Here is a 25,000-nt window from a genome sequence, read left to right on the forward strand (position 1 = left end):
GAAATGACAGACAGAATGAATGAATGAATGAGATGATCCTCTTTGCTAACTCAACTGAATAAATAAGATGTCCTGTTTGTTACAGGGCCCTAATTCATTTTTTAGCTCCTAGCATTAAGTCCTTCCTTACCTGCATTTTCAATCTTGGCATTTTACATATACTAGGCCAAGAGTCCACATTAGGACAGCAAATCAGTGCAGTGTATAAATAATTAGTGTGTTATCAACTAATCCATTAATGACATAATTACAATACAACAAGGATACAGCAATAGTAACTGTTGCGTATAAATATTTTGTGTGCATCTTTAAGCTGTACACTTAAAGCTATGAGTGCACAGACACTCAAACACAGTCACACACACACACATACACACACACACACACACACACACACACACACACACACACACACACACACACACACACACATACACACACGCAGTCACTCACACACACACACTGTGGTGCCCCAAGCTGCGTTTGGGTTCCACTTGGTTTAAACGTGGGTGAATTCCCTTACCAGGGCTATACAGGGCAGACTTGAGGGCCCTGGGGAGGTGTTCTAGGGACTAGGCAGGTCGGGCTTTCCCTAATTGAAAGCTCACCTGCAGATTGTTTGACTAGTTGCTGATCAGTGCCAATCTAGTCAAACAAAAGACTTTACAGTTTTTCTCGATTGCTTAAAAACAATTTTGACTGCTTTGTTTTGTTTTTCATTTCACTCACACAATTAGCACAAGCACACACCCAATGAGCAAAACACCTCAGATCCATTGCAAAATGAAACACTCTTGTAAAAACTATACACTAATTTAACAAAACCATATTTTGTTACCATATGAAACACACACGTTGCATATGACGGAATTCTGTTTGTACCACTTACACACTGCTGTTATAAACCTAAAACACTTTTAGCAATTCTACTTCTCAGTGATTAGAGTAGTGTAAGTGAAGTACACAGAGAAAGTGCAAATATACAATAAATTCACCAAACACTACACAAGACCAATGCTGCAGACTGATGAAAATATTATTTAATTCTCTCCATATACACAAATCAGTCAAACATGGAGAATCACAACAAAAACAACTAAACTTGTCTCAGTTTTCATAACTGCATAACACTTGATGGCTGTGTTCAACTAATTGCCACAAAGTCTGGTAATTTGACTTGCAGTGCTTTGGAATTGCAAGGAAGTGACATCTTGATATACGTCTGTGTCTAAAGCATAAAAGTGTGTTTAGTGTTTTGCAAATCACTTGTGTGTATTGTTTCGCAAAAAGTGTGATGTTGACATGTGCTTATAGTGGTGCAAATCTGAGCCGTTGTTTTGCTCCTTGAGTGAAGGTTTTGATAATTGTGTAATACTTTTGATTTTAGTGTTTATCCAGTCGTAAAAAACTGTAAAGAGTCAGTGAGAAGCAGGGCTGACGAGAGAGAGACAGAGGGGAAGGTGCCGGTAGCACTGGGTGCAAGCCGGAGGGTTTACCCCATTTTCTGTTCATTTCAATACCTTTGTTGTAAGTTTGAAGCCTTAATAAAGAACGTGCTTTGAGTAATTCCCTTGTTGCGTCTTGCTGAGAGCTGGGCTGCGACAACACACACACACACGCAGTCACACACACACACACACACACACACACACACACACACACACACATTTTAATGTATTTATTTGAATCCACCAATCATATTCTGTACAGAAAGGATTCAAACATTTCTCAGAGGTTGAATACAGCTTAGTGACTCAGGGGTACAAGAAACATCTCCTACGCCAAACAGCAAGACTATAGCAGCTGATACAGAGCAGAACTACTACCTCCCTTTTAACCTTGTCCAAGAAAACAGCATCAGGGGTGTTAGGGATGTTGCAGAACACATCATCAGAGCTGTTAAACCAATCTGGCATTATACAGGAGTGTTTGTACATTGACACATTGGGGGGGAATACTCCCTTAACAGTACTATTACACACACACACACACACACACACACACACACACACACACACACACACACACACACACACACACACACACACAAACACACACACACAGACACACACATCTATTAGCTGTAAACTTAGAGCTATGTTTCAATACTTCCTGCACAGCTTGTCAGAGAGTCCTGGTTCAGAGCAAACTCCAGCGTTCATACTGAGGACGCATCATCATCAAAAAGCACTTTCTACTTACCAAAGAGCTTCCCTGCACGTACACAAAGTCCTGACACTGAGGCGCTCTGATTATAACCTGCACTGTTTAAAGCGCAGTCCCACACTGGGATTAAACCTGAAGCTACAGGAATGAAAAGGTTTTTACAGTTTTTCTCAATTGTTTTCACACATTTAGCGAATCATGGGTCAACTTAATCTAATGCTCACATCTTCTTTGCACAGCAAGAGTCTTCTCTGGCGAATGGGTTAACTATTTCTCATTGCTTTCACACAAATTTCTTTGAGTTTTAACACACTTTTCAAAACAGTTAACACACTTCTCAGCGAAAGACACAAAACCTTATTGAATAACCATGTCAACACATTGCAGACACTTAGTAGCAGCCTACTGAAACTGCTCTCTATATTCTAAATATCGTCAGCACCTGTGTGAACTCTCTGTGCACAACTAATCAAGTAGTTCTCAACCTCTAAAAGAGGTCAATAGATTGATTTTGATACCAAGCATGGATCGAGGAGGCTGCCACCAGAAATAGTGCAATAGGCTGTAAATACTGTAAATATACAGTAATCAGAATTCTACCGTATATGTTGTAAATTACTTTAGTGAAACTACAGTACTACATTGTATTGTGGCAACACACTTTACAAAAGTATAGAAATGGTTGTTGCCAAGAGTGCAAATACAATGAAACACAGTACAGTAAATTGACTGTAAAGGCCAGCAAAGTGTCATTGTCATTGCCGAACGTACAAACAATTGATGTGACAGTATGACGGCTCAGCCTCTCTCATGGAGAGGTCATGATTGACTACGTGATCAATGACTGTTGCCCTAATTTCATTAGAGCATCTTACATGAATGCCACACAGGGGCCCCTCTATTTCTACTATGGCTGAGGTACACACTGGCCCACACTGGTGGCAGGGGGAAACTGTTCACTGCAGAACAGATTTACCTTTTTACTGTATCTTGAAACCTGTCATTTTGACTTCTTACAGTATCCAATCTAATGTGGAAAAATGACTGCAATAAATATTTTTGTGTCAGAATCTTTGCCATTCTGTACACAGTAGAACAAATGTAAAATCAATGGTGTTGACAGGTCCTTGTTTAGAATATCTTTTACAGTATTTAGCAATACAAAAACAGAACTACAATATTTTATGTATACAAATTATCAGATTTCAAATACTTTCTGACAGTATATTGTCAAGAGTGCTCAGTACAAAACCCAAATTGTAGTATGTTGTCAGTGGTAAAATAGTCAATGCTGTGAGGGTGTTGCACAAAAGTTGAAGTGATGGATTCAGAGGTTGATATTGATAGCTGTAGTTTGAATTTTGTTATCCATTGTTAAATAAATGAGAAAACGTACATTTTCAATTGAGCACAAATTGTAGGTTTTGATGGAAATGTTTGGTTTTGATGGGTGTGTGATAAGTTTTGAGAAGGTGGTGTCATTCTGCAAACATCAAATAGTGTTTTGGTTATTTCATCTTCTGTTATGGGCTGTGTGTGAGCTGTTTTGAAAAAGTAAACAGTGATTGGAAAAATGTGCCAAAGCAATCGAGAAAAACTGTAAAGGGTACTACCAAAAGAGAGGAGAAGGCTTAAACATTTAAACATTTAAACATTTGACCTAGAATCCTTTACTGTCATCCTTCTAAACTTTCCAGTGTGCGAGCAGTGCAGGTGTGAAGGCTAGTGACTTTACTCCCGATCCAGTGTGCGGAGCAGTGCAGGTCACATCTCTCATGGTGATAGGCAGTGATGTCCACACACACACACACTCCCATCTCTCATGGCGATAGGCAGTGATGTCCACACACACACACACACACACTGTGGTAGCCCAAGCTGCTCTTGGGCTCCCACTTGGTTTGAACACGAGTGAATTCCCTTACCAGGCCTATACAAGGCAGACTTTAGGACCCTGGGGAGGTGTTCTGGGGACTAGGCAGGTCGGGCTTTCCCTAATTGAAAGCTCACCTGCAGATTGTTTGACTAGTGGCTGATCAGTGCCAATCTAGTCAAACAAAGGGTTTAAAGAGTCAGTAAGAAGGACTGACGAGAGAGGGAGAGACAGAGGGGAAGGTGCCGGTTGCACTGGGTGCAAGCCGGAGGGTTTACCCCATTTTCTGTTAGTTTGAATACCTTTGTTTGCAATTTAAAACGTTAATAAAAAACGTGCTTTGAGAAATTCCCTTGTTGCGTCTTGCTGAGAGCTGGGCTGCGACATATGGTGGAGAATGCGGGCATATTGACCCAGCTGAAGAAAGAGAGGGGCACAGTGACCCAGCTGAATGAAGAGAGAAGCACATTGACTCAGCTTAAGTAAGAAGATGTGGACTATGGATCCGGTGATGGAGGAGGTGTTGGCCACCATCTTGCAGGGGCAGCGGACACTGCAGGGAGCCCTGCTGGAGCTCTGCAGACAGGCATCGGCCTATTCATCTGATGAGGACCTAGAGGAGGTCGTGGAGAAGCTGACCCAGGGGGCCAAGGGACTGAAGGTAACTGAAAGGCTTACTGCCATGAATGAAGAAATGCAGCTTGAAGCAGGTTACCAACCGCATGGAGCGGCGGCTAACACGGTCCAGGCCTGGGAGGCTCTACCAAAGATGGCCAGGACCAATGAGCCTGTGTTCCTGGGTGAGTTCATCGATGAAGATGACGATGATGATGTCGTTGATGTCGATGATTATGACGATGAAAATGCCGATGAAATCGATGATGTGGATGAAAATGATGATGTCCATGAAAATCATGTCAATGAAGATGATGATGGTGATGAAGAGTGTGATGAAGCTGCTGTTGACATTGCTGATGAAAATGCTGCTGATGATTGTGAAAATGACCATGATGAGTCAGAGGAAGAAGTCCCTCCGCCTAAACAGGCAGCTTCAGCCAAGTCTGCTCCAGCCAATGCTACCCCTGCAGCGCCAGCAAAAGAAGCTGGTATGGTAAAGGCTAAGGAAGAGTCTGGGGAGGACGACTTCGACAGCCAAGAGGTAGATGACCTTGAGAGCCACAGAGGTCAGCTGAAGTCTCTCATGGAGAGCGAGACCGAGGAGAAGGAGAGGGCTGTGAACGCTGAGAAGGAGATGCAGGCCAAACACGACCAGCTGCTGGACCAGCTGAGACAGCTCCAGGTCGGATCAGACAGTCGGGTGGCAGAGCTGTTGAACCAGCTGAAGCTAAAGACCTTTGAGTCTGAGCGCGCTCAGATGGTGCAGGAGGAGACGTTCCGCTCCCTCAGCCTGTGTCAGATGGAGTGTGAGAAACACCAGAAGAAACTCGAGGTCCTGACTAAGGAGTTTTATGAGCTGCAGTCATCATCAGAGAAGCGTGTGGTGGAGCTCCAGGCTCAGGTCAGCGAGCAGCAGGTCAAACTGGAGACCTACGAGAGGCTGGAGCAGGAGCTGGACGATGTCACCATGCAAGCTGCAGAGATGGACAGCGAGAAGGAGGCTGAGAGGGTTCTCTTCTCCTACGGCTACGACGCTAATATGCCCACCACCGCCAAACGGCGACTCAAGCAGAGTGTTCACCTTGCTAGGAGGGTCCTGCAGCTGGAGAAACAGAACACCCACCTACGGAGAGACCTGGAAAAGCAGAGCACCCAGACTGGCAAAGTGTCCAAAGAGCTGGAGGTAGCCAATCAACTTGTCCAGCAGGCCCAGCAGCCCTACAGCTACCTGATTGATACGGTGAAGCAGAGAGACAGCCAGATCCAGAAACTGAAGGAGCGCATCACCTCACTGGAGGAGGAAGTCAGTGCGCTGAAGAAGAGGACCCTGAAGAAGGCACAGACGGATGGCAAAGATGTGCCCGAACACGCCATGCTCAAGAGGAAGCGATTCTACGCCCCGCCAGAGGTGGGCGATTGCTTCCCTGAGGTGACGCATGTCGAGCTGAAGAAGCTTGAAGCAAAGGCGCATGTGAATAGGCAGCTTGCCTTAAATAGTCAGGAGTTGGCAACTGGGGAGGCGACAGAAGACGGGGAAGACACTGGCGTGGTCTCCAGTGCACAACGGGAGAAGACGGGGAAACCGAGGGAAGAAGAGACAAACGGCAGGGTAAGTAGATGGCTCCTAAACTGCCACTCTTGTAACTTCTCTGTCGTTCTCAGACCAGGATGGTGCTGTGGAGACCCAGATGTCCTGTCCTGCCGTGAAGGCTTTTTGGCCTCATCTATCCTGCTGTGGACGTCAGGTCGCGGGAGAGGGATATGTGGCATATCCCTGGGGGCTTGGCTGCCACACCACAAAATGGCCGCCATGCTACAACCTGATGCAGAGAGACTGAACGCTCAAAAGGAGAAAGAGAGGAAGAGAGTCCACGACCGAAAGGGGGGAGGGTAAACCCCAAAGACAGAACAAAATGGACAGATGAACTGGTTACTGACACGGAAAGTACCAAAAGTTTGAGACTGGCTAAGAAGACCCTGTGGTCAGGGGAAAATGGACACTTTATGTGGAATTGAAATTGTGGTGTTTCCCTGTATGTGCTTAGGTTTAAACACTTGAATTAAAACCTTCCTTTAAACCCCCAGGAAGGGGCCTGAAGTTAAGTGGGAGGGTGTGTGGTAGCCCAAGCTGCTCTTGGGCTCCCACTTGGTTTGAACACGAGTGAATTCCCTTACCAGGCCTATACAAGGCAGACTTTAGGACCCTGGGGAGGTGTTCTGGGGACTAGGCAGGTCGGGCTTTCCCTAATTGAAAGCTCACCTGCAGATTGTTTGACTAGTGGCTGATCAGTGCCAATCTAGTCAAACAAAGGGTTTAAAGAGTCAGTAAGAAGGACTGACGAGAGAGGGAGAGACAGAGGGGAAGGTGCCGGTTGCACTGGGTGCAAGCCGGAGGGTTTACCCCATTTTCTGTTTGTTTGAATACCTTTGTTTGCAATTTAAAACGTTAATAAAAAACGTGCTTTGAGAAATTCCCTTGTTGCGTCTTGCTGAGAGCTGGGCTGCGACAACACACACACACACACACACACACACACACACACACACACACACACTCCCATCTCTCATGGTGATAGGCAGTGATGTCCACACACTGCACAGCTCTGTATCCTGTGGCCGCAGTGACATGAACAGGCCCGCCGGCTCTACGTGCTCACGAACCCGCGTTGAGCTCAGAGCCTTTTTCTGTGTGTTTTCTTCTGAGCGCGTGGAAAAAGAGTTTAGATACAGTCCTCCATGGAACGGGAGGTGGCGGGCTGTAAAGGCGCCGAGCAGTTAAGCCTCACACCCCGCTGAGTAAATGGAGTCCAATTGAAACCTCTCTGCACCATTATAGACACACAGGGGGAAGACGGCACAGTAGGGATGATTGGTCACCACATCAGGAACAACGTGTTCCTTCTCCTCTTCCTCTTGTTCTGGTCTTCATCTTTCTCTTCTCTCTTGCCCTTCATTTCTTCTCATCCTCTACTATTATCTTTCTAGTCTTTTGTTGACTTTCCCTCCTCTTCTCCTGTCTGCTTTTCACAGTATTCTTCCTCCTCTTCCTCGATTTGCACATCTTTTCTCTTCTCTAATTTCCTTTTATCTTTTCATTCTCCCGCTCTTATTTCTACCTGTTTTTCCATTTTTCCTCTCTCCCTCTCCTCTCTCTCCCTCTCTCCCCACTCTCTCCCTCTCCTCTCTCTCCCCCTCTCTCTCTCCCCCTCTCTCCCTCGCTCTCTCTCTCTTCCTTGTGTTGTCTTCTCATTTCATTACTCTTTTATTCAGTGTTCGTAGACAGAAATAAATTGCTAGCCCAGTCGCCGTGCTCTGCCAGCGAAGGCGTGCGCTAATTAGTGAGATAATGGCTGCTATCTGACCACTGAGGCGGCGCAGCCGTTTGTTTGACGGTGAGCGTCCTGAAACCACCGGTGATAAAAGTGCCTCGCGACAACAATTGCCTAGATGCGGTTGACTCGCAATAATTAGTAACTTTGTCGTAATTATGAGAAACAAGGGCCTTTTTTAACAAAAATAAATAAATAAATAAATAAATAAATAAGCAAGCACAGGCCGGGAAGACAGCCAGCGACGACAGACAATCATCTCCCTTGGCAACACCAGCTCTGTGTTCATCCAATAGGTGACAGTGTAGGTGCAGTCTTCTGTGCACGGGAAGCCTCTCCAGCACATGAACATATGCACCCTCTTACCAAACAGGAAGGAATTACATAGGGTTTATTACATAGAAGCATATGCAGCTTCCTACCAAAGAGGTAAGACCTACAGAAGGCTTTTGGCAAATTGACATACACACCCACCAACCGCACAAGAGGAGACCTAGAGTCACACGCACACACACACACATACACACACACACTCACACACACACACACATACACACACACACACACACACACACACACACACACACACACACACACACACAACCACCAACCGCACAAGAGTAGACCTAGAGACACACCAACACTCACACAAACACACACACACACACACACACACACACACACACACACCAACCGCACAAGAGTAGACCCAGAGAGGGCTTACGGTATAACTAGCCCGAACCCCTGGCGGGTGTATCAGGTCTGTTAGACTCTAACTGCAGGGACTGGATGATGGTTTAATAAGCAAAATGATGAATGTGCCCATTTTAAGCATCATTTCATCGCACCCTGTGCCTAAAAGTGTGAGTTTTGGGTAGAATCACGGGAGCAGGGACTCATCAGGTCCACGGGCCAAGTCACCGCCTGTACTGCAATTGCCAATCTACTTGCATCTGCCCCTGGTGGTTTACATACTCTTTACGCCCTGTATCTGACAACCAAGACAGCCTAAAGCAGTAAGAATGTTATGTGCTATGAACTCTGGGAAAATGGAAGTCTTCACTTTTCACCATGGCAAAACTTCACACATGTTGACACAAGTTCTAACCAGAACTCTTTTGGAAAACTTTGAGAGATTAATAGAGTTTTAAAACTTTTGCAGCACATTGTAGCACAACTTTACGAATGACGTTGTTTCTTAACGGCATTCAGTGCACAATAAGAGTGATTGTAGCCTAGTATAGATCAGACCTTGACAATGTGGGCTAGCGGAGAGTAATACAGGTAAATAACGAGTGTTGCCACTGCAGCATTAAAGAAGGAACAGTCATACAATGGATAAATCATTCTATCATAATTACTATAGAAATATAATTCTATTATAGTTATGATACAAATATCATTCTATTATAATTACTATAGAAATATCATTCTATCACAATTACTATAGAAATATCATTCTATTATAAATTCATCACATCAACATGAGAGCAGACCAAATCTACTCTTGGCTCTTTCCTCTGGATGCTGAACGTATGAGTGTGTGTATGCGTGTCCGTCTGTGTGTGTTAGTGTGAATGTGTTAGGATGTGGTTGTGGGGGGAGTGTCTGTCTGTGTGTGTGTGTGTGTGTGTGTGTGTGTGTGTGTGTGTGTGTGTGTGTGTGTGTGTGTGTGTGTGTGTGAGAGAGCTCTGAGACTGGACAGATGTTCTATGCAGATTTCTCATATTCTGAGCAGCTACATGTGCCTCCTCTGCGCTAGAATGAATTAACGAAGATTTCCAGCGATGTGGAACATGAGACCTCTGAGCTGCCATCACATGGGAAGGACACACACACACACACACACACACACACACACACACACACACACACACACACACACACACACACACACACACACACACGCATACAATAAATGCAACATAAATATACACATTCTGTGTTGGTACACTAATTATCACAGCGGTGCATACGTCAGTGGTTGGTGATGAGGGTGCTAATGGGCATGGCTGATAAAGAAGAGCGTTGTATGGATGAGGCAGAAAAGGAGACACCTTTGACAGTAAATCACCTCCTCTGTGCTTGGCCCTATCAGCCAATGCAGGGATTTCATTTCTCACCATGGCAACAGCAAAAAAGGAAGGGCTTTGATCATAGCCAAAGAGACCACGGTAATCATACACAAACACTCCCTCCGTCTCCCTCAGAAATCGCTCTCAAGCAGCTCCCCACTTCCAGAGGTGATGCATTATATAGGCAGTCAGACATTTTGCACTCTGTAAGAAAATAATGAAGTTCCTCTGTGAGTCCTCATAGTTGCCATGTAAAGTTTCTGTGAAGAAAATGTACAGAATGGGTCCACTAAGAACCCTCAAACATGGAATCTGGAACTCTGCAATGGTTCCACAACACTAAGAATCCTCAAACATGCAATCTGGAACTCTTTAAAGGTTCCACAACACCAAGAACCCTCAAACATGCAATCTGGAACTCTTTAAAGGTTCCACAACACCGAGAACCCTCAAACATGCAATCTGGAACTCTTCAAAGGTTCCACAACACTGAGAGCCCTCAACCATGCTATCTGGAACTCTTTAAAGATTCCACAACACTAAGAATCACTTGCAGACACCAAACCAAATGGTTTCAAGTAAAGGGAGAAGACAAGAAAATAAATCTGGAAAGATAGAAGAGGTTTCGAGGTGGTTACAGCAATAGCTTTACAAATTCTTGTGGACAGAAAACAATTTTCTCAGCGTTAACAGTGACTGTGGAACCAAATAAAAAGAACCAATGTCATGTTGAATTTGCTTCATCCCTCTGCAGTGAGGAGATTACTTGAGACACATTTTCCTGTCCTGCATGTCCGAGCCTTGCTTGCCCGTGTGCAAAGCCTGTGCTGTGAGTACTACACCGTGTGTACTCTAAAGCACTGGTCTTTGGGCTTGGGAATAGCTCCTTCCCTACTGACTTCCATGACAGACATGGACAGAAATATTTAGAAATAGTTGAAATAAGTTCTAAATGAAGGGCATTCCCAGTGTACTATGCATGCTTAAAACGATCACAAGGCAGAAAATGGAGAGAAGAAGTATATGTGGACCTGAACAGTATGTGTGGACCTGAGGAAAATCTGTTGTTACAGTTGGGTGTGCAGGAGAAGCTGACAAACAGACCAAAACAAGTGTAGGCTTTTCTTCCTGTCCTCGCCTCCTTACCTCTCCCCGCTGCGGTTCATGAATTGTGTCTTTTTAGGGTAAGCGTTCTCCGACAAGTTAAAAAAAAAATGATTTGGTTGGGTGACTGAGTGAGGCTTTTATAGGGGTCAGAGAATTGTGTAACATTGGAGGATGGCTAATCCAGACACTCTGGGTATTACCAGACAAAGGCCCATTTTTGGTGATCGCTCGACCGAGCCAAATTCTCTAAATCTGTTCCTTTCATGAAATAACAATTATATGCATTACAGCATGAGCCTCAATCCTTCTTTTAATTGCTTGGGAGAAATGCAAGAATCACTCCTCTCCTTCTCCTTTCTTTATGGACGAGTCGGCTGTGAAATCTATGTCCTCTCCAATTTCTGGGGGTGAATTACAAGAGTTTGCGATGACACCGCAGTGAGCCTGGACAAGCTTCACTTGTTTTTGTTCATTTAAGAATCACCAAAAAAAAGTCAAACCAGACGAAACAACCATTTAAAATAAAACATGTGTGTGTGTGTGTGTGTGTGTCTGTGTGTTACTGGAAAGAAAAATGGCATTCATGCAGTATTGGATCCAAAGCGGGGGGCAGAAACCATTGTGTGATGTGTCTCTACTTAGTGTGGTTTTTTTTTGGTACCGCAAAACTTGCATAAAACATGTATTTTGTTTTGAATGGTTCTGAATGGCTTTAAGATTCCTTTCCCAGGAAAACACATGCAATGACTGTATGCTAATTTGCTTCTCTTGTTTTGTTCTTTGAGGTTTGCAAAGCTAAAGCCACTGCGAAAATAATCAAACAACACACACACACACACACACACACACACATAAAACAGGGATGTGTGGAGGACTGTTGTCATCACTGAAAAACAGGCTACAAAGAAAAATAACTAGCAATTAACCTGCCCACTTCTGTGTATTCACCCACTTCCACAAATAAAAAGAAGTTCCTCAGAGACTTTCTCGGAAGTATACAAACATTCTGAGAGAATCACCTTGCTCCCCCTCTCTGTCTTCCTTCTCAGAGTCCTCAAATAATGGAAAACTCAGCCATCATCTCCTGAGCCTGAACGTAACGTTGTATATATAACGTTGTATATATAACGTTGTATATCTGTACAACACGTAATGACCAGCCAGCATAATGTCAGAGAGAACAAAGAGACGGTCACCATTTCCTTCAGCAGAAAGGAAATTCAGAAATGAAAAACTATTCGTTCGACGTTCTTCCACCTAATGCCTTTTGTGTTCCACAGACAAGCAAACTCAATACGGGTTATTACTTGCGTGGGGTTGGCTGGATAAGTACGGAGTTTTCATTTTCAGGTGAGCTATCTCTTTAAGCCCTGAAAATGTATTTTGTTTTGAAAATCATCTTGTGTCTGTCCGTGGTAGCCTTTAAATCACTTTCTCATTTATTCTCCAAACATGAGGAGCAGCGCAATCAATGGAGCAGTAAAGATTTGGCAATTACCGCAAGTCACAACTATTGTGTGAGACACACAGAGGATTTGCAGGCACACACACACACACACACAAACATTGCAAAGAAGACACGCACACACACACACTCACAAACACAGACACAGGCTATTTGCAGACGTGTGCACGCACACACACACAAATACACATTCACACACATACTCTCACACACACACACACACACAGACACACACTCACACCACACACACAGAGTACATCCGTCTTGATGTACCCAAAGCAATGTACTTAGATGAGCATGCCGGTGTGAAATTGTGTGAGTTAATTTCCATGCCTCAAGACTGTATGAAGCATCGGCACAAACACAAACAAGCAAAAACACACACACACACACACACACACACACACACACACACATACAAATATGTGTGTGTGTGTGTGTGTGTGTGGTGAGGGACGGGGGAACGGGGGGCGTGTGTGTGCACGTGTGCTTGTGTGTGTGTGTTTTTTTTTCTTTTTACACACAAAGCAGCTGTCTTTCTCTCTCTCTCTCTCTCTCTCTCTCTCTCTCTCTCTCTCTCTCCTCCACGCTCACGCTCCCAATCTCACCAAAGCCCACGTGAAATCTTCCCGCACCTCCTTTTCCACTTCCTCCCTGTGGCTTCCTTTAATGCCCCACAATGCACAGGCCACTGTGTGTTTCTACACCATCGGCTGCACAGCTGGGTGTCACGGCACCGATCTTCTTCAGGATTAATGCACATACTGGGTGACACGGCACCGATCTTCTTTAGGATTAATGCACATACTGTATGCTGCATGGGATGGAACAGTAAGACATTGTGACATTGTGACAGTTAACTGTGATTGTTCTCTCCCTTGAACGTTGCTTTGGATACAAGCGTCTGCTAAATGACTAAATGTAATTACATTGTAATCTGAGGTCCGATTCATGACTTGCTTTATGTGGTCTGCTGGTTTTGCTATATTTATATATAGAAAATTGTATAAGGGCAATAACATAAATTATATGAAAAATGATTAACTATAGTAGTACATTATACATTAAAATAATAATAAATATAAAAAATAATATTGTATACATTATATAAACATACTATTATAAAGACAGACGATGATATACATTTTGCACCTGATTCAGCACGAGTAAATGGTGCCCTGGGTACGTGGGAGGGTCTGACAAACAGACTCTTTCTTCATGTCCTCACCTCCTTACCTCTCTACACTACTGTGCCCCTCTGCAGCCCCCCCCCCCCCGCCCCCCTGCCCCTTCCTCGAAATCAAAGCATTTCCTTATCATCACACAGCCAACATAATCTATATGGGTTTGGCATTACAGCCACTCTATCTCTGTACCTCTATCTCTGGCGGCTGATACAAATGCTATTGTTTATCAGCTGCGTTAACTGAACTCAGGCCCTTCTAGTCGAAAGACCTTGACAATGAGGGCTAACTGAGAGTAATGACTCCATAAATGACTGAAGCCAGAGTGCAGCTACCACAGTATAACAGGCAACAAGGTCACAGAGAGCATTCATGCAGTGGACAATAGAAATATCAATGGGATGGTGAAGATGATGATGATGATGAGATGATTACATATTCATCGCATCAATGGAAATCTACACTAACTCCTTTCATCAGAGTGCTCTCTCTCTCTGTGTGTGTGTGTGTGTATGTGTGTGTGTCTGTGTGTGTGTGTGTGTGTGTGTGTGTGTGTGTGTGTGTGTGTGTGTGTGTGTGTGTGTGTGTGTGTGTGTGTGTGTGTGTGAGTGTGTGTGTGTCTGTGTGTATGTCTGTCTGTCAGTATGCTTTGTATGTGTGTGTGTGTGTGTGTGTGTGTGTGTGTGTGTGTGTGTGTGTGTGTCTGTGTGTATGTCTGTTTGTCAGTATGCGTGTATGTGTGTGTGTGTGTGTGTGTGTGTCTGAACATATTCTTCAAGACATTCCCATATCACCAGATGGCCAACAGTTTCTACATGTGAGTTGGCCATCACAGAAACCCTAATGCAGTGCTCTAACTGTGGGTTGTGGTGCGGAGGAATTTGGTCAGAATGATTGGAGAGCGATTCAAATATTTTAAACTAACCCAAGAAATGTGAACATAGAGAACCAATTAAAAGGCAGCGTGAGCACATAAATCCAATATCAATATCAAAACCAGCTGTCTCCAAATTATGTACATTAATCAGTAAGTGGCAAAGTCACATTTCACACTGCTGGCTGGATTACTGGATTTAGAACACTAATAATAAGAATACTTGTCTTGGTAGCTGGCCGTGGTCCTGGCATACCTATAGTGGAGATCGCATGTGTGATGTCCGCTGACACCCCCATAGGTTAGAGGTAATGTGATCTTAGAGCTGCTAGTGAGGAGGAGAATTAGGAGGAGATGGGGTGCTTAGTTACACCGGAACACGTGATGTAGGGAGATGTATAGTGTGGGTAGGTATCAATTCAATCAGTTCAGTTACATTTTATTTATATAGCAACCAAAACAATACAATTGTCTCAAGGCGCTTTACAGAGCCCAGTGCCTGAACCCCTGTGTATCGTGTGAGAGACCCTGCAGATAAAAGGTAATGTGAGCTCAGAGCTACTCATGAAATGGAGGAGAATGGGGAGGAGGTGGGGTGTGGCCAGGTAAAGCCGGTTTAAATCTCTTAGAATGTACGGAAGTGGGGTGAGTGACGGGAACTTTGTTTATTAAACGTCTTTTGGACTGGTGAGACTGACTAGGGCGAGTCAGATGAAGATAAGCTGGGTCACCTGTTATGGTTCAGCTGGGCGTATAGGTACAGTGTGTAGGGTTTAGGGGGACCTGTGAGGGTGTAACTGGGCAGGCTTAAAGGTACAGTGTGTAGGGTTTAGGGGGACCTTTAAGCAGAAATGGAATATAGTATTAACAATTATGTTTTCAACAGTGTATAATCACTGTGATTACAAATGGTTGCGTTTCCGTTAGTTTAGAATGAGCCCTGCCCTTCATATCTGCATGGGGTGCGGGTCCCTTTTCATGAAGTCCACCATGTTGCCCCACCATGTTTGTACAGTAGCCCAGAGCGGACACAAAGGACTGGCGGCCACTGTGGGTTATCCCACATGCTTGAAAAGGGTCTGGTGATGGAGCGATACTCAGTTGGTTGCAATCTGCATCCTCGCTGCTAGATGCCACCAAATCCTACGCACTGCGCCTTTAAGTCTCTGCTCTATCAGCCTCAGAGTCTGTACCTGTGGTAAACAAAAATGAAAACAAAAACATTGCTAAACCCACAGAACAAACAAAGCAACAGCTGTCTCTGTGTGTGTGTGTTCAGGCACGTGTGTGTGTGTGTGTGTGTGTGTGTGTGTGTGTGTGTTCAGGCACGTGTGTGTGTGTGTGTGTGTGTGTGTGTGTGTGTGTGTGTGTGTATGTGTGTGTGTGTGTGTGTGTGTGTGTGTATGTGTGTGTGTGTGTATTTATGTTTGGTGATGAGTCTTTTTTGTTTTCTCTGTTCTCCCCCCACTGAATAACTCTCTTTCCGAAAGACAGACACTTGCGAGGGACACTATGCTGAAAGACAGACACTTACGAGGGACACTATGCTGTAAGACAGACACTTACAAGGGACACTATGCTGAAAGACAGACACTTGCGAGGGACACTATGCTGTAAGACAGACACTTGCGAGGGACACTATGCTGTAAGACAGACACTTACAAGGGACACTATGCTGTAAGACAGACACTTACAAGGGACACTATGCTGTAAGACAGACACTTACAAGGGACACTATGCTGTAAGACAGACACTTACAAGGGACACTATGCTGTAAGACAGACACTTACAAGGGACACTATGCTGAAAGACAGACACTTACAAGGGACACATTGCTGGTTGCCTCGTACATCAGGTTTCCATCCAGTGTTCCATGATGTTTTATTTTGCATCTTCTACTCAGTCAGTGGATAATGTGACATCAGTGAGGATCTCCAGCTGTTCTCAGTCCATCTCCATCGTGGCCGTGTAGCTGTAGCTGACTGCAGCCGCTCAGGAGGAAACAACAACCACCCTGCCAGCCTGACATTTATTGTAGTGCTGTCGCGATTAAGTACTCAGTGTGCAGCTTGACCTGGGAGCACAGGGGGGAGAGAGAGAGAGAGAGAGAGGATGGAGAGAGAGGGGGGGATAGAGAGAAAGAGGAGGGAGGGAGAGAGAGTGTGTGTGAGAGAGAGGAGGAGGGAGAGAGAGAGAGACAGGGAGATAGAGGATGGAGAGAGAGTGGGGGGGGATAGAGAGAGAGAAAGAAAGAGAGAGAGAAAGGAGGCACAGATCTTCATCACATTCATTTCTAAAATAAAACCTGGCTCTTTTGAATACGTCTCTCAAGCCAGTGTTTCACCAGCCGGCTCTCTGATTGGTTCAATCTGTAAGACTGTCAGGGATGTTGAAGTGGTGAATTTGGTGGTGGCACTTTTCCAACGGTTAGACACGAGGAGACACTAGTCTCACAGCACCAAATGTGACATTGGACACTACATAACCAGAGAACACAGCCTGGAGACAACACACTGACACTGTGGTGCTGCTGAATGCTGTTTGGAGATGACGGTGGTTAGGATGACTTTCCTTCAAAAAAAACCCTCCCATGTCCTGACAAGAGCACCAATCAGCTGTGCTGTTTTCTGCCTCCTCGGGGCGGAACATTGGACTGGTTCAGAACACTTCAGATGAACTCCACTCTCTAACGGTTCCGATCCACATCTGCACCACATTCCTGCATAGTTGTCTCCACACATATGGTTTTGCTCGACTAAAGCAAGACTGACTGACTTACTGGAGCACATCGGTCGTGAAGTTAACAACGTTTAATACGTATCGGTTCATACTAAACACTAGACGCCCCTGCCAGTAATATTATGCAGACTTTAAGTCTCTTAGATTCTTTAATTCAGTGGATGTGTTGTTACTTCATGGCAGTATATTCATGGGAGAGATTCTAAATGTGTTCTGTTTATAGGGAAGAATTTTTTGTGGAGTTAATGCATTAAACAGTCAACATCAGTTTATGTAAATAAAGCTGTGGGGTTCATTATTTGGCTAACAGAATATACGGTACTCCTAAATGCATCTCTTTCCACACAGAATTCCTGTGGAAGCTGTGGAAGGGAACCAGAGGAACCAATGAAACATCACACATCGCTCATGATTACAATCTCATCTAGCAGCAGTTCAGTCTTCTTGGCAGCTGAGCAGAAAGCCAAACTCAGCAATCACTTACATTTCAGTATGTCAGTAAAATTTCATTGGGATATTAATTCTATCATATCCATCCATCTTTAAGTGTTTAAAGAGTGATTAATCTGTAATCTTCAAGCCACTAGCGTCTGAAGTCTTTTTCGATGCGCTGGCCTCATCAACGATCGATTTTCAAATAATACACTTTAACTGAACTTGTAAATAAGATCCAGTCGATTTAAAACACACTTAGTTAGACCAAGCATCTTGGCCAATAAGGGATCTACGCTCCGCCCATTACGGGGTTGGCCCTTATACCATGGGAGGGGACTTTATGAAGCGCTGCTGTCACTGTATCATTGCCCAACACATTCCCGACTCGGAGAGATCAAGGGACTAGGGGACAGAAGAAGTTTATTATCGGTGGACTACGCAGAGGATTCGATAAGGTAATTGACGACACCCGGGGGTACGCTTTAATGTTGCTGTATAGGCCTGCTATGTTTTGCAGTACTCGTCGTATAGTGTCATATTTTACCTTGGGAAGTCATCCAACTGCCACTGACCGTGTATCGTCATGAAATGATGACTTCGGTTAACAGTGTATCATGATGTATTGCTGCTCACGTCTTGACATTCATTCTATACAGAGAATTGGGTGAAAAATGAATCAGCTTCGCTGTGTCATGTAGATTATATGCGCGGTATCACAGTCCAGGGAGAATGTCAAGCTCGCGGTTTTGGCGTTGCACGGGTCAGAGGATAAAGCTTTATGGGCAATGGACAAAATCTCTGGAATGCAGTCGAGGAACGTTAGGCACAATCGTGGCACATGTGTCAGGACACTATGCCCGAAAGAATTTATACTCACGCAATTGCAAATTCACATTACTTTTGCACCTCTATTGAATGTTACTGTATCGGTTGACTGGACATCCTTGAACCGTGACGAGGGAGCACTTCTTCATACCGCTGTAGCTCAAGCCGTAGCACGTCGGGGATCTCAAACATTTTGTATTGGGAGATAATTAACGATGAGTTCAATACCTAAAGTACCGAAATAAATGCGCGACACGGCAGAGTGTGTTTGTTTAACAACAGCTGGATTGTGCATAATGATAACCAGAGGATAATGTAACACCCATCTCTTCCAACAAGTTGTCTGGAAAATGTCGTACCAGTTTAGTCTGAAAAGTTTATGTTCGTCCATGAGCTCAATTTCATATTCATCTCGTGCTAGCGATGACAAGGTGTATTTTCACATGAGTAGTCTAAATATATTGTTGTTGTGAGTTCAGGGTTCTTCTGAGGAAATGTGTAAAGCGGGGTACCAGTGCCACACCTATCAATTTCATTTACATGCGCAACTTAGTCCTGATCACCACCCAGTCTGTGCGTAAGTTGTTGCTATGGCTGGAAACGTCCCTGTTAATGAAACCAATGTCCAACATTCTGCCTGCTTTTAATTTTGTAATGGCTTTGCGCTTGGCTTTGGTCTGCTTAATGAAAATAAACGATTTCCCCAAAGCGTATAGACACTCTCGATTAATTTAAGCAAGAATCATCCGTTTCTCCCTGTATGCCTATTGTCAGTTAACAACACACCTCCCGTTCATACCCAGGGCATCTTGCTGCCGTGAATTAACTCCAAGGGTAATAGCGTGTCACTCGGTTTTAATATCCATTCATTTTCTCGTCAATCCCCGGCAACGTTGCCTACTAATGTTGTGTCAAGCACTCAATCTGCGCGGGGGTGAGATGCGGATTGTATCACTAGTGACTTCTCGACGCTGTTTCGTTGTATCCTTGAGGAATTTGAACAGTCTTATCCCCTCTTTCCTTCGCACTGTTTATGCATTCTCGCTGGTTAGTTTGGGGGTCCTCTGACATATGGCTGTTTCGGGGTCTGTAACTGTTGCCATGGATGCGAACGACACACAGTTCCCCCAGGTCGTTTGACAACTGCCATCAGAAAATAACTACACAACCAGATTTTAGTTTTCTATTTGGCATTTTAATTTGTAATTTTACGAACTCGATCACAGGGTAGCTGTCTTATTTGTGAGCATATCTAAAAAACGGCACTAGCTTCATTTTAGACATAATCTACTCCGGTTTACAGCTCACAGCCAGGCTATCAGCAGTTAACGTAGCCTGAGGATAACTTGTGAGTTTATTTAAAATTGAATTAATGTAATTCTTTTTTTGTGCAGGATAATTAGTCATTGACTCACTGTCACTTAGTGCTTTAAAGGTCACGGAGGCGAGCCATTGCAGGAGATTAATAGAGTCGGACTGATGCGTGTGCCAGGACACACTGGCGTCCTTTCAACAATGGACGTTTTGTGGTGATTATTTGTGATGTAACCAAACGTCTTTTATCTTATTAGGCCCTGGTCTATAGCTGATATGACAGGAATTAGGATGGAGACTGATTAAGAGGTTTACTGAGGGTATTTTTGGACCATGAGACATGCATTTATTGGAGGTTTTTGGAGTCAGGATTAGTGTGTTTCCTGATAAATTAATTTGCTTGTTTGTGTTACTGCCATTGGTTCGCTTTGTGTCCTGGCCGATTCCTTGCGTCCTCATTACCACCACTGGTCATTGCAGAGTGCTTATATGTATCTGTCTGTGTGTGTGTGTGTGTGTGCGCGTGTGTGCATCTGTGTATGTGTGCATATGTGTATATGTCTGTGCATGTGTGTGTGTGTGTGTGTGTGTGTGTGTGTGTGTGTGTGTCAGCAAACACATCACATGCCTGTGTCTGTGGTTGTTTTGTATGTCTGTGGTAGATAGTGGGGGTGGTGTTCTCCATTACAGAGCTCTGTGGTATGTGTCCGGGCAGAGGGAATCGCGTGCCCCTCTCGTCCCCCTTCCCGCTCCTCCCAGCCCTGCTGCTGCTCGGGCTGGACCTGATAGCCGTGACTGCGGCCCACTGAAACACACCTGCTTCTGCAGACATCTGGAGGCTCTCAGGCTCCAACAAGATCCCTTCACGGCTGCCAGAGGAGCTGTCCACTTAAAACTGCGATATGTAGGCTAGTGTTTGTGGTCCTTCTGAAGTAACGGTGAAAACATAATGCTACCTAATCCACATGAGCGTTATGATGTTTGGATTCTTTTTTTTTATTTCTGGTGGTTCCCCCCCCCCCCCCTAGCTTGCATCTTTCTGTCCTGTACTACATGTACAGGACACCTTTAAACAATACATGACCTACAACAGTCAAACAATACACATAGAATTCACTGGAATATAGGGAAACACTGTGTTTGTATTATTCTGTAAGATTTAGATCATTGGTTTAGGTCTAGGTGTTGTTTCAACAAGAAAAAGGACATATTGGTCCTCAAAGCCATGTGAGCCGTGTGTGTGTGTTTCTCTGTGTATGTGTGTGTGTGTGTGTGCATGCTGTGTGTGCACCTGTGCTTCTCTGTGTGTGTGTGTTTGTGTTTGTGTGTGTGTGTGTGAGAGAGAGAGCCGTGTGTCTGCGTGTGTGTGTGTAGGGGGATAGAGTCAGCGGTCAGCCGTGATGACCACCTGTCTCTAAGGAGGCTTGTGTTCTGTTCTGGCTAAAGGTTCGCAGCAGAATCAATACATTACAGATAGCAGCCAACACTGCAACGAGTCCATCTCACACGTGGCCCGGATGTGGCCCAGTTCAAAGCTTTTCAACCATTAGCTGTTGGCAGGAATTGCTCTGTTGGCTTGTGAGTATGTGGAGGTGCACTATAGAATCACAAATGCACTGTACGTGGGGGATGTATGCCCAGTGTGATAATACGGTTTTGGCTCTTTTTATGTCATGACACACTTTGTAAAGCCAAAACGTTATCATTTGATGCTATTTCAACACGTTTTGTGGTAGATAGTAAGTAGTTTAAGTAGTAGTTAAAGTCCTCATTGCTGTTAGGTATTAAGAACGCATATGGTTGCTGTTCCCATGCAAGTCCATTTCTTTGTGATCATCGGTTACTATCGTAACCTTTCAGACGTAACGGTAGAAAAATACTGTTAATTATGGTCTCTTCCTTTGTGATCATCAGACATTATTATGACCTTTCAGAGATAGCAGTGGAATAACCGAGTGTGGAAGATAACAGCTCTGCCCCTGTGCATTAGACAAGATGTTAATCAAGGTGGAAATCATTTCTGAAATGGAGGAGAAAGCTGGACATGGGTGTGTGGTTTCCTCCAGCATGTTTCACTCTCTCTGATTCTCTGCCACGTGAAATGGATCCCCTGGCAGCAGGTGTGTGTATGTGCATGCCCGTGTGTGTGTGTGTGTGTGTGTGTGTGTGTATTTGCCCGCACTGCCATCTTGGTGCCAACCCAGTGGACCGTTCTATGCCCAGCGTAGCACAGTGTGGCACTGCGATAATCGGGCGCCACCTGCTCCTGTGGAAAAGTGGCGCTTCTATAGCAGCCTTGTTGACTAAACGTGGGCAAGCGTAATTATATCTGCACCTAGCGACAGACAACTCAAGTGCACAAGGTCTGGGTGCTTAGAGGAGAAGGTGGAATCTCCAGTGTAGTGAAGTGTGTATCTCCATCTTAGTGTGCCTTCATGGTAGATCCTTAATCCTTAAACAGTTCCTCCAGGATTTTCCGATCTTGTGTTTTTTTTTTACAAATTCAAGCAAATTGAAGGATTACCCTTGTGTTGCCATTTTCTCTGATTACCGCAGTTTTCTTGTTCTGCACAACAAACCTACTCAAGATCCTGGAGGGACTGCTAAAAGATGTCTTTAATATCGATCAATGAATGCAGACATCCCAGTCTAAATTGTGAAAGACACATTTTTTTTTTTTACGAACGACGACGAATGAAAGGGACATTAATTGTACAACCACTTTAGAACACTCTTCAGCTCTCAGGTTTATGGCCATATTCAGCTGGAGATATAAGACATACAATCAGAGAAGTCCTTAGCATGAGACTAGGAGTAAACCCTTGTGAGGAGTTTCTATACGGAACCTGTTTTGTCTCTGGGCTCAGATGAACTCTCTAATGCTCCGCTTTGCTTTGATTAATGTCCTAAATGTCCTTATGTTATGCTCTCCATGATTCATGCAGGGTTTTTTTTGCTATTATTAATGCATTATTTATTTGTTTTTTGCTATTAATAATGCATTATTTATTTTCTGAAACTACCATGTCTTGGTACTCAGTTGTGTAGCACAGTCTACCTACCCAAGCCTACCGGCCTATCCTCCATAGATCTCTCCTCACAAACCCCATAGACACTGAACGATCGACGGAAGCTGCTTCCTGTCGTCTGCCAAGTCTCCCTTCTGTTCGTGGAGTGATTCATCGTTCGCGAGCCATCCCCGTCCGGCCCCCCACCCCCGCCCCCCCCTCCGTCGTGAAGGACAGATGCCTGCCAGGGTTGGCATAATAAACCCACGCTGCTGCCACAGATTGGCACGGGGTAAATATAACTGTCAGCAGTGGCAGTGATGACGGGTGCGGCGGGCTAGCCACTGGTTTAGGAGTACGCTATTTTAATCGCTGCACTCAGGATGTAACACAATGGAGGCTGCCAGGAGAAGAGATGTTCAAGGATGCCGGCTGAATAGTGGGTACCGTGGGTCTTTGTGTGGCTGTACCTGTAATTACAGGTAATCGTAGCTCAATGGGTATAGCAGCAGATATTTAAACAGTCCACTGCCTTTAGTTCTAGTTCAAGTAGATCTCGTAGTGCCTTCTAGTATCTGGGACTCAACTGGTAGGAGCAAGGTTAATACCACCAAGCTCATGGATTCAATTCCCAGAGAGACTATCCACTGATAAAATGTATGCCTTACCTGTGCCATCATAAGTGGCTTCGGCTTCTAAGTGCCTTAATGTTCTGAAGTGATTTCTAAGGGAATATTTGGACTCTTTGTGTCCTCACATAACAGATCTTCATAGCATTGGTACAGGCCCAGACGAAAGGCACTCTGACACCATGGTTACTCTGAGGTTTATGGCGATATAAATACAGAGTTTTAAAGTGATCTGAACAGTATTGTGCGATACGGTACTTAACAGACACAGCTACATTATGAGAAGATCTATGTAATATGAAGTGGTGCCATATATTGCATTGTGTGTGGATTGTGACTGACTGAAGGTGTGCTTCCATGTTTGTGCACAAAAGAACAGAGGGGTGAGACTGGGGCTGATAGACTGATAAACCTCTGCAGTGTGTAGCCATGTGGAGTGGGCCGGGGGGGTGTGTGTGCGGCGGGGTGGTGTGTCTGGGGGTGTGTGTGTGTGTGCGGCGGGGTGGGGTGGGGTGGGTCGGGGCGGTGTGTGCCGGCCGTCAGGTCGGTTTGCCATATGTAGGTTGATGTTCCTCGGCTCCAGCTTAGCAAAAAAAAACAGAGGCTGGTCTTTTCACAATGGGGATGGAGAGAGAGAGTGGGGAGGGGAGGGGAGGGGGAGGGAGTGAGAGGGGGGGGGAGAAAGGGAGTGAGAGAGAGAGGGAGAGACAGAGAGTGGGAGAAAGAGAATGAGAGAGAGAGCGAAGCTTCACCATGGATAATCACATTCTCCATCCATTCTGGAGGTGTGCCTGTCTTTGTACAGAAGCACAGGCATAGACACACACGCACACATTCACTAACACACGCACGCATGAACACACACGCACACACACACGCACACATTAACAAACACACACCGCGAACACACACACACACACATGCGCACGCACACATACACATATACATACATACACACAGACTAACACACACACACACACATACACAAATTCATGCAAACACACGCACGCATGAACACACACGCACACACACACGCACACATTAACAAACACACACCGCGAACACACGCACACACACACACACACACACACACACACACACACACACACACACACACACACACACACACACACACATGCATAGCGTGTTCCTCTCCAACATGCCTCCCTGAGTAGCTTTTTGTCTATTATGCTCATGTTGTCTACCCTGCATAACCACCTCCCCTCTCCTGTCTTTGTGCCTTTCTTACCTGAAATATAATGGGAATAATATCTTTGTGCATTTGTATGTATGTGTCTATGCGACTCTCTCTCTCTCTGTGTGTGTGTGTGTGTGTGAGAGAAAGACACAGAGAGAGAG

At 44.7% G+C, this 25,000-nt stretch overlaps 2 protein-coding genes across 2 annotated transcripts in view; both read left to right on the top strand.

The window, feature by feature from the left end:
- Positions 1-4,538: 4,538 nt before the first annotated feature.
- Positions 4,539-6,364, top strand: LOC116222539 (stress response protein NST1-like). Its single transcript, XM_031577002.1, has 2 exons — positions 4,539-6,266; positions 6,320-6,364. Exons 1-2 carry the CDS (start codon positions 4,539-4,541, stop codon positions 6,362-6,364), a joined length of 1,773 nt encoding a protein of 590 aa, XP_031432862.1.
- Positions 6,365-18,181: 11,817 nt separating this feature from the next.
- jupb (junction plakoglobin b) overlaps positions 18,182-25,000 on the top strand; it is an 88,046-nt gene continuing 81,227 nt past the window's right edge. Inside the window, exon 1 of the mRNA XM_031564518.2 lies at positions 18,182-18,320. The gene's annotated coding sequence lies outside the window, so the exon portion shown is untranslated. The remainder of the gene's footprint in view (positions 18,321-25,000) is intronic.

This window comes from Clupea harengus, chromosome 1, assembly GCF_900700415.2.
Source record: "Clupea harengus chromosome 1, Ch_v2.0.2, whole genome shotgun sequence".
In the NCBI taxonomy this organism is placed as follows: domain Eukaryota; kingdom Metazoa; phylum Chordata; class Actinopteri; order Clupeiformes; family Clupeidae; genus Clupea; species Clupea harengus.

Coding starts and splice junctions, on each gene's coding strand:
- LOC116222539 (XM_031577002.1), top strand. CDS start 4,539: ATGGATCCGGTGATGGAGGAGGTGTTGGCCACCATCTTGCAGGGGCAG. Junction 6,267..6,319: donor AAGAAGAGACAAACGGCAGG/GTAAGTAGATGG, acceptor TGTCGTTCTCAG/ACCAGGATGGTGCTGTGGAG.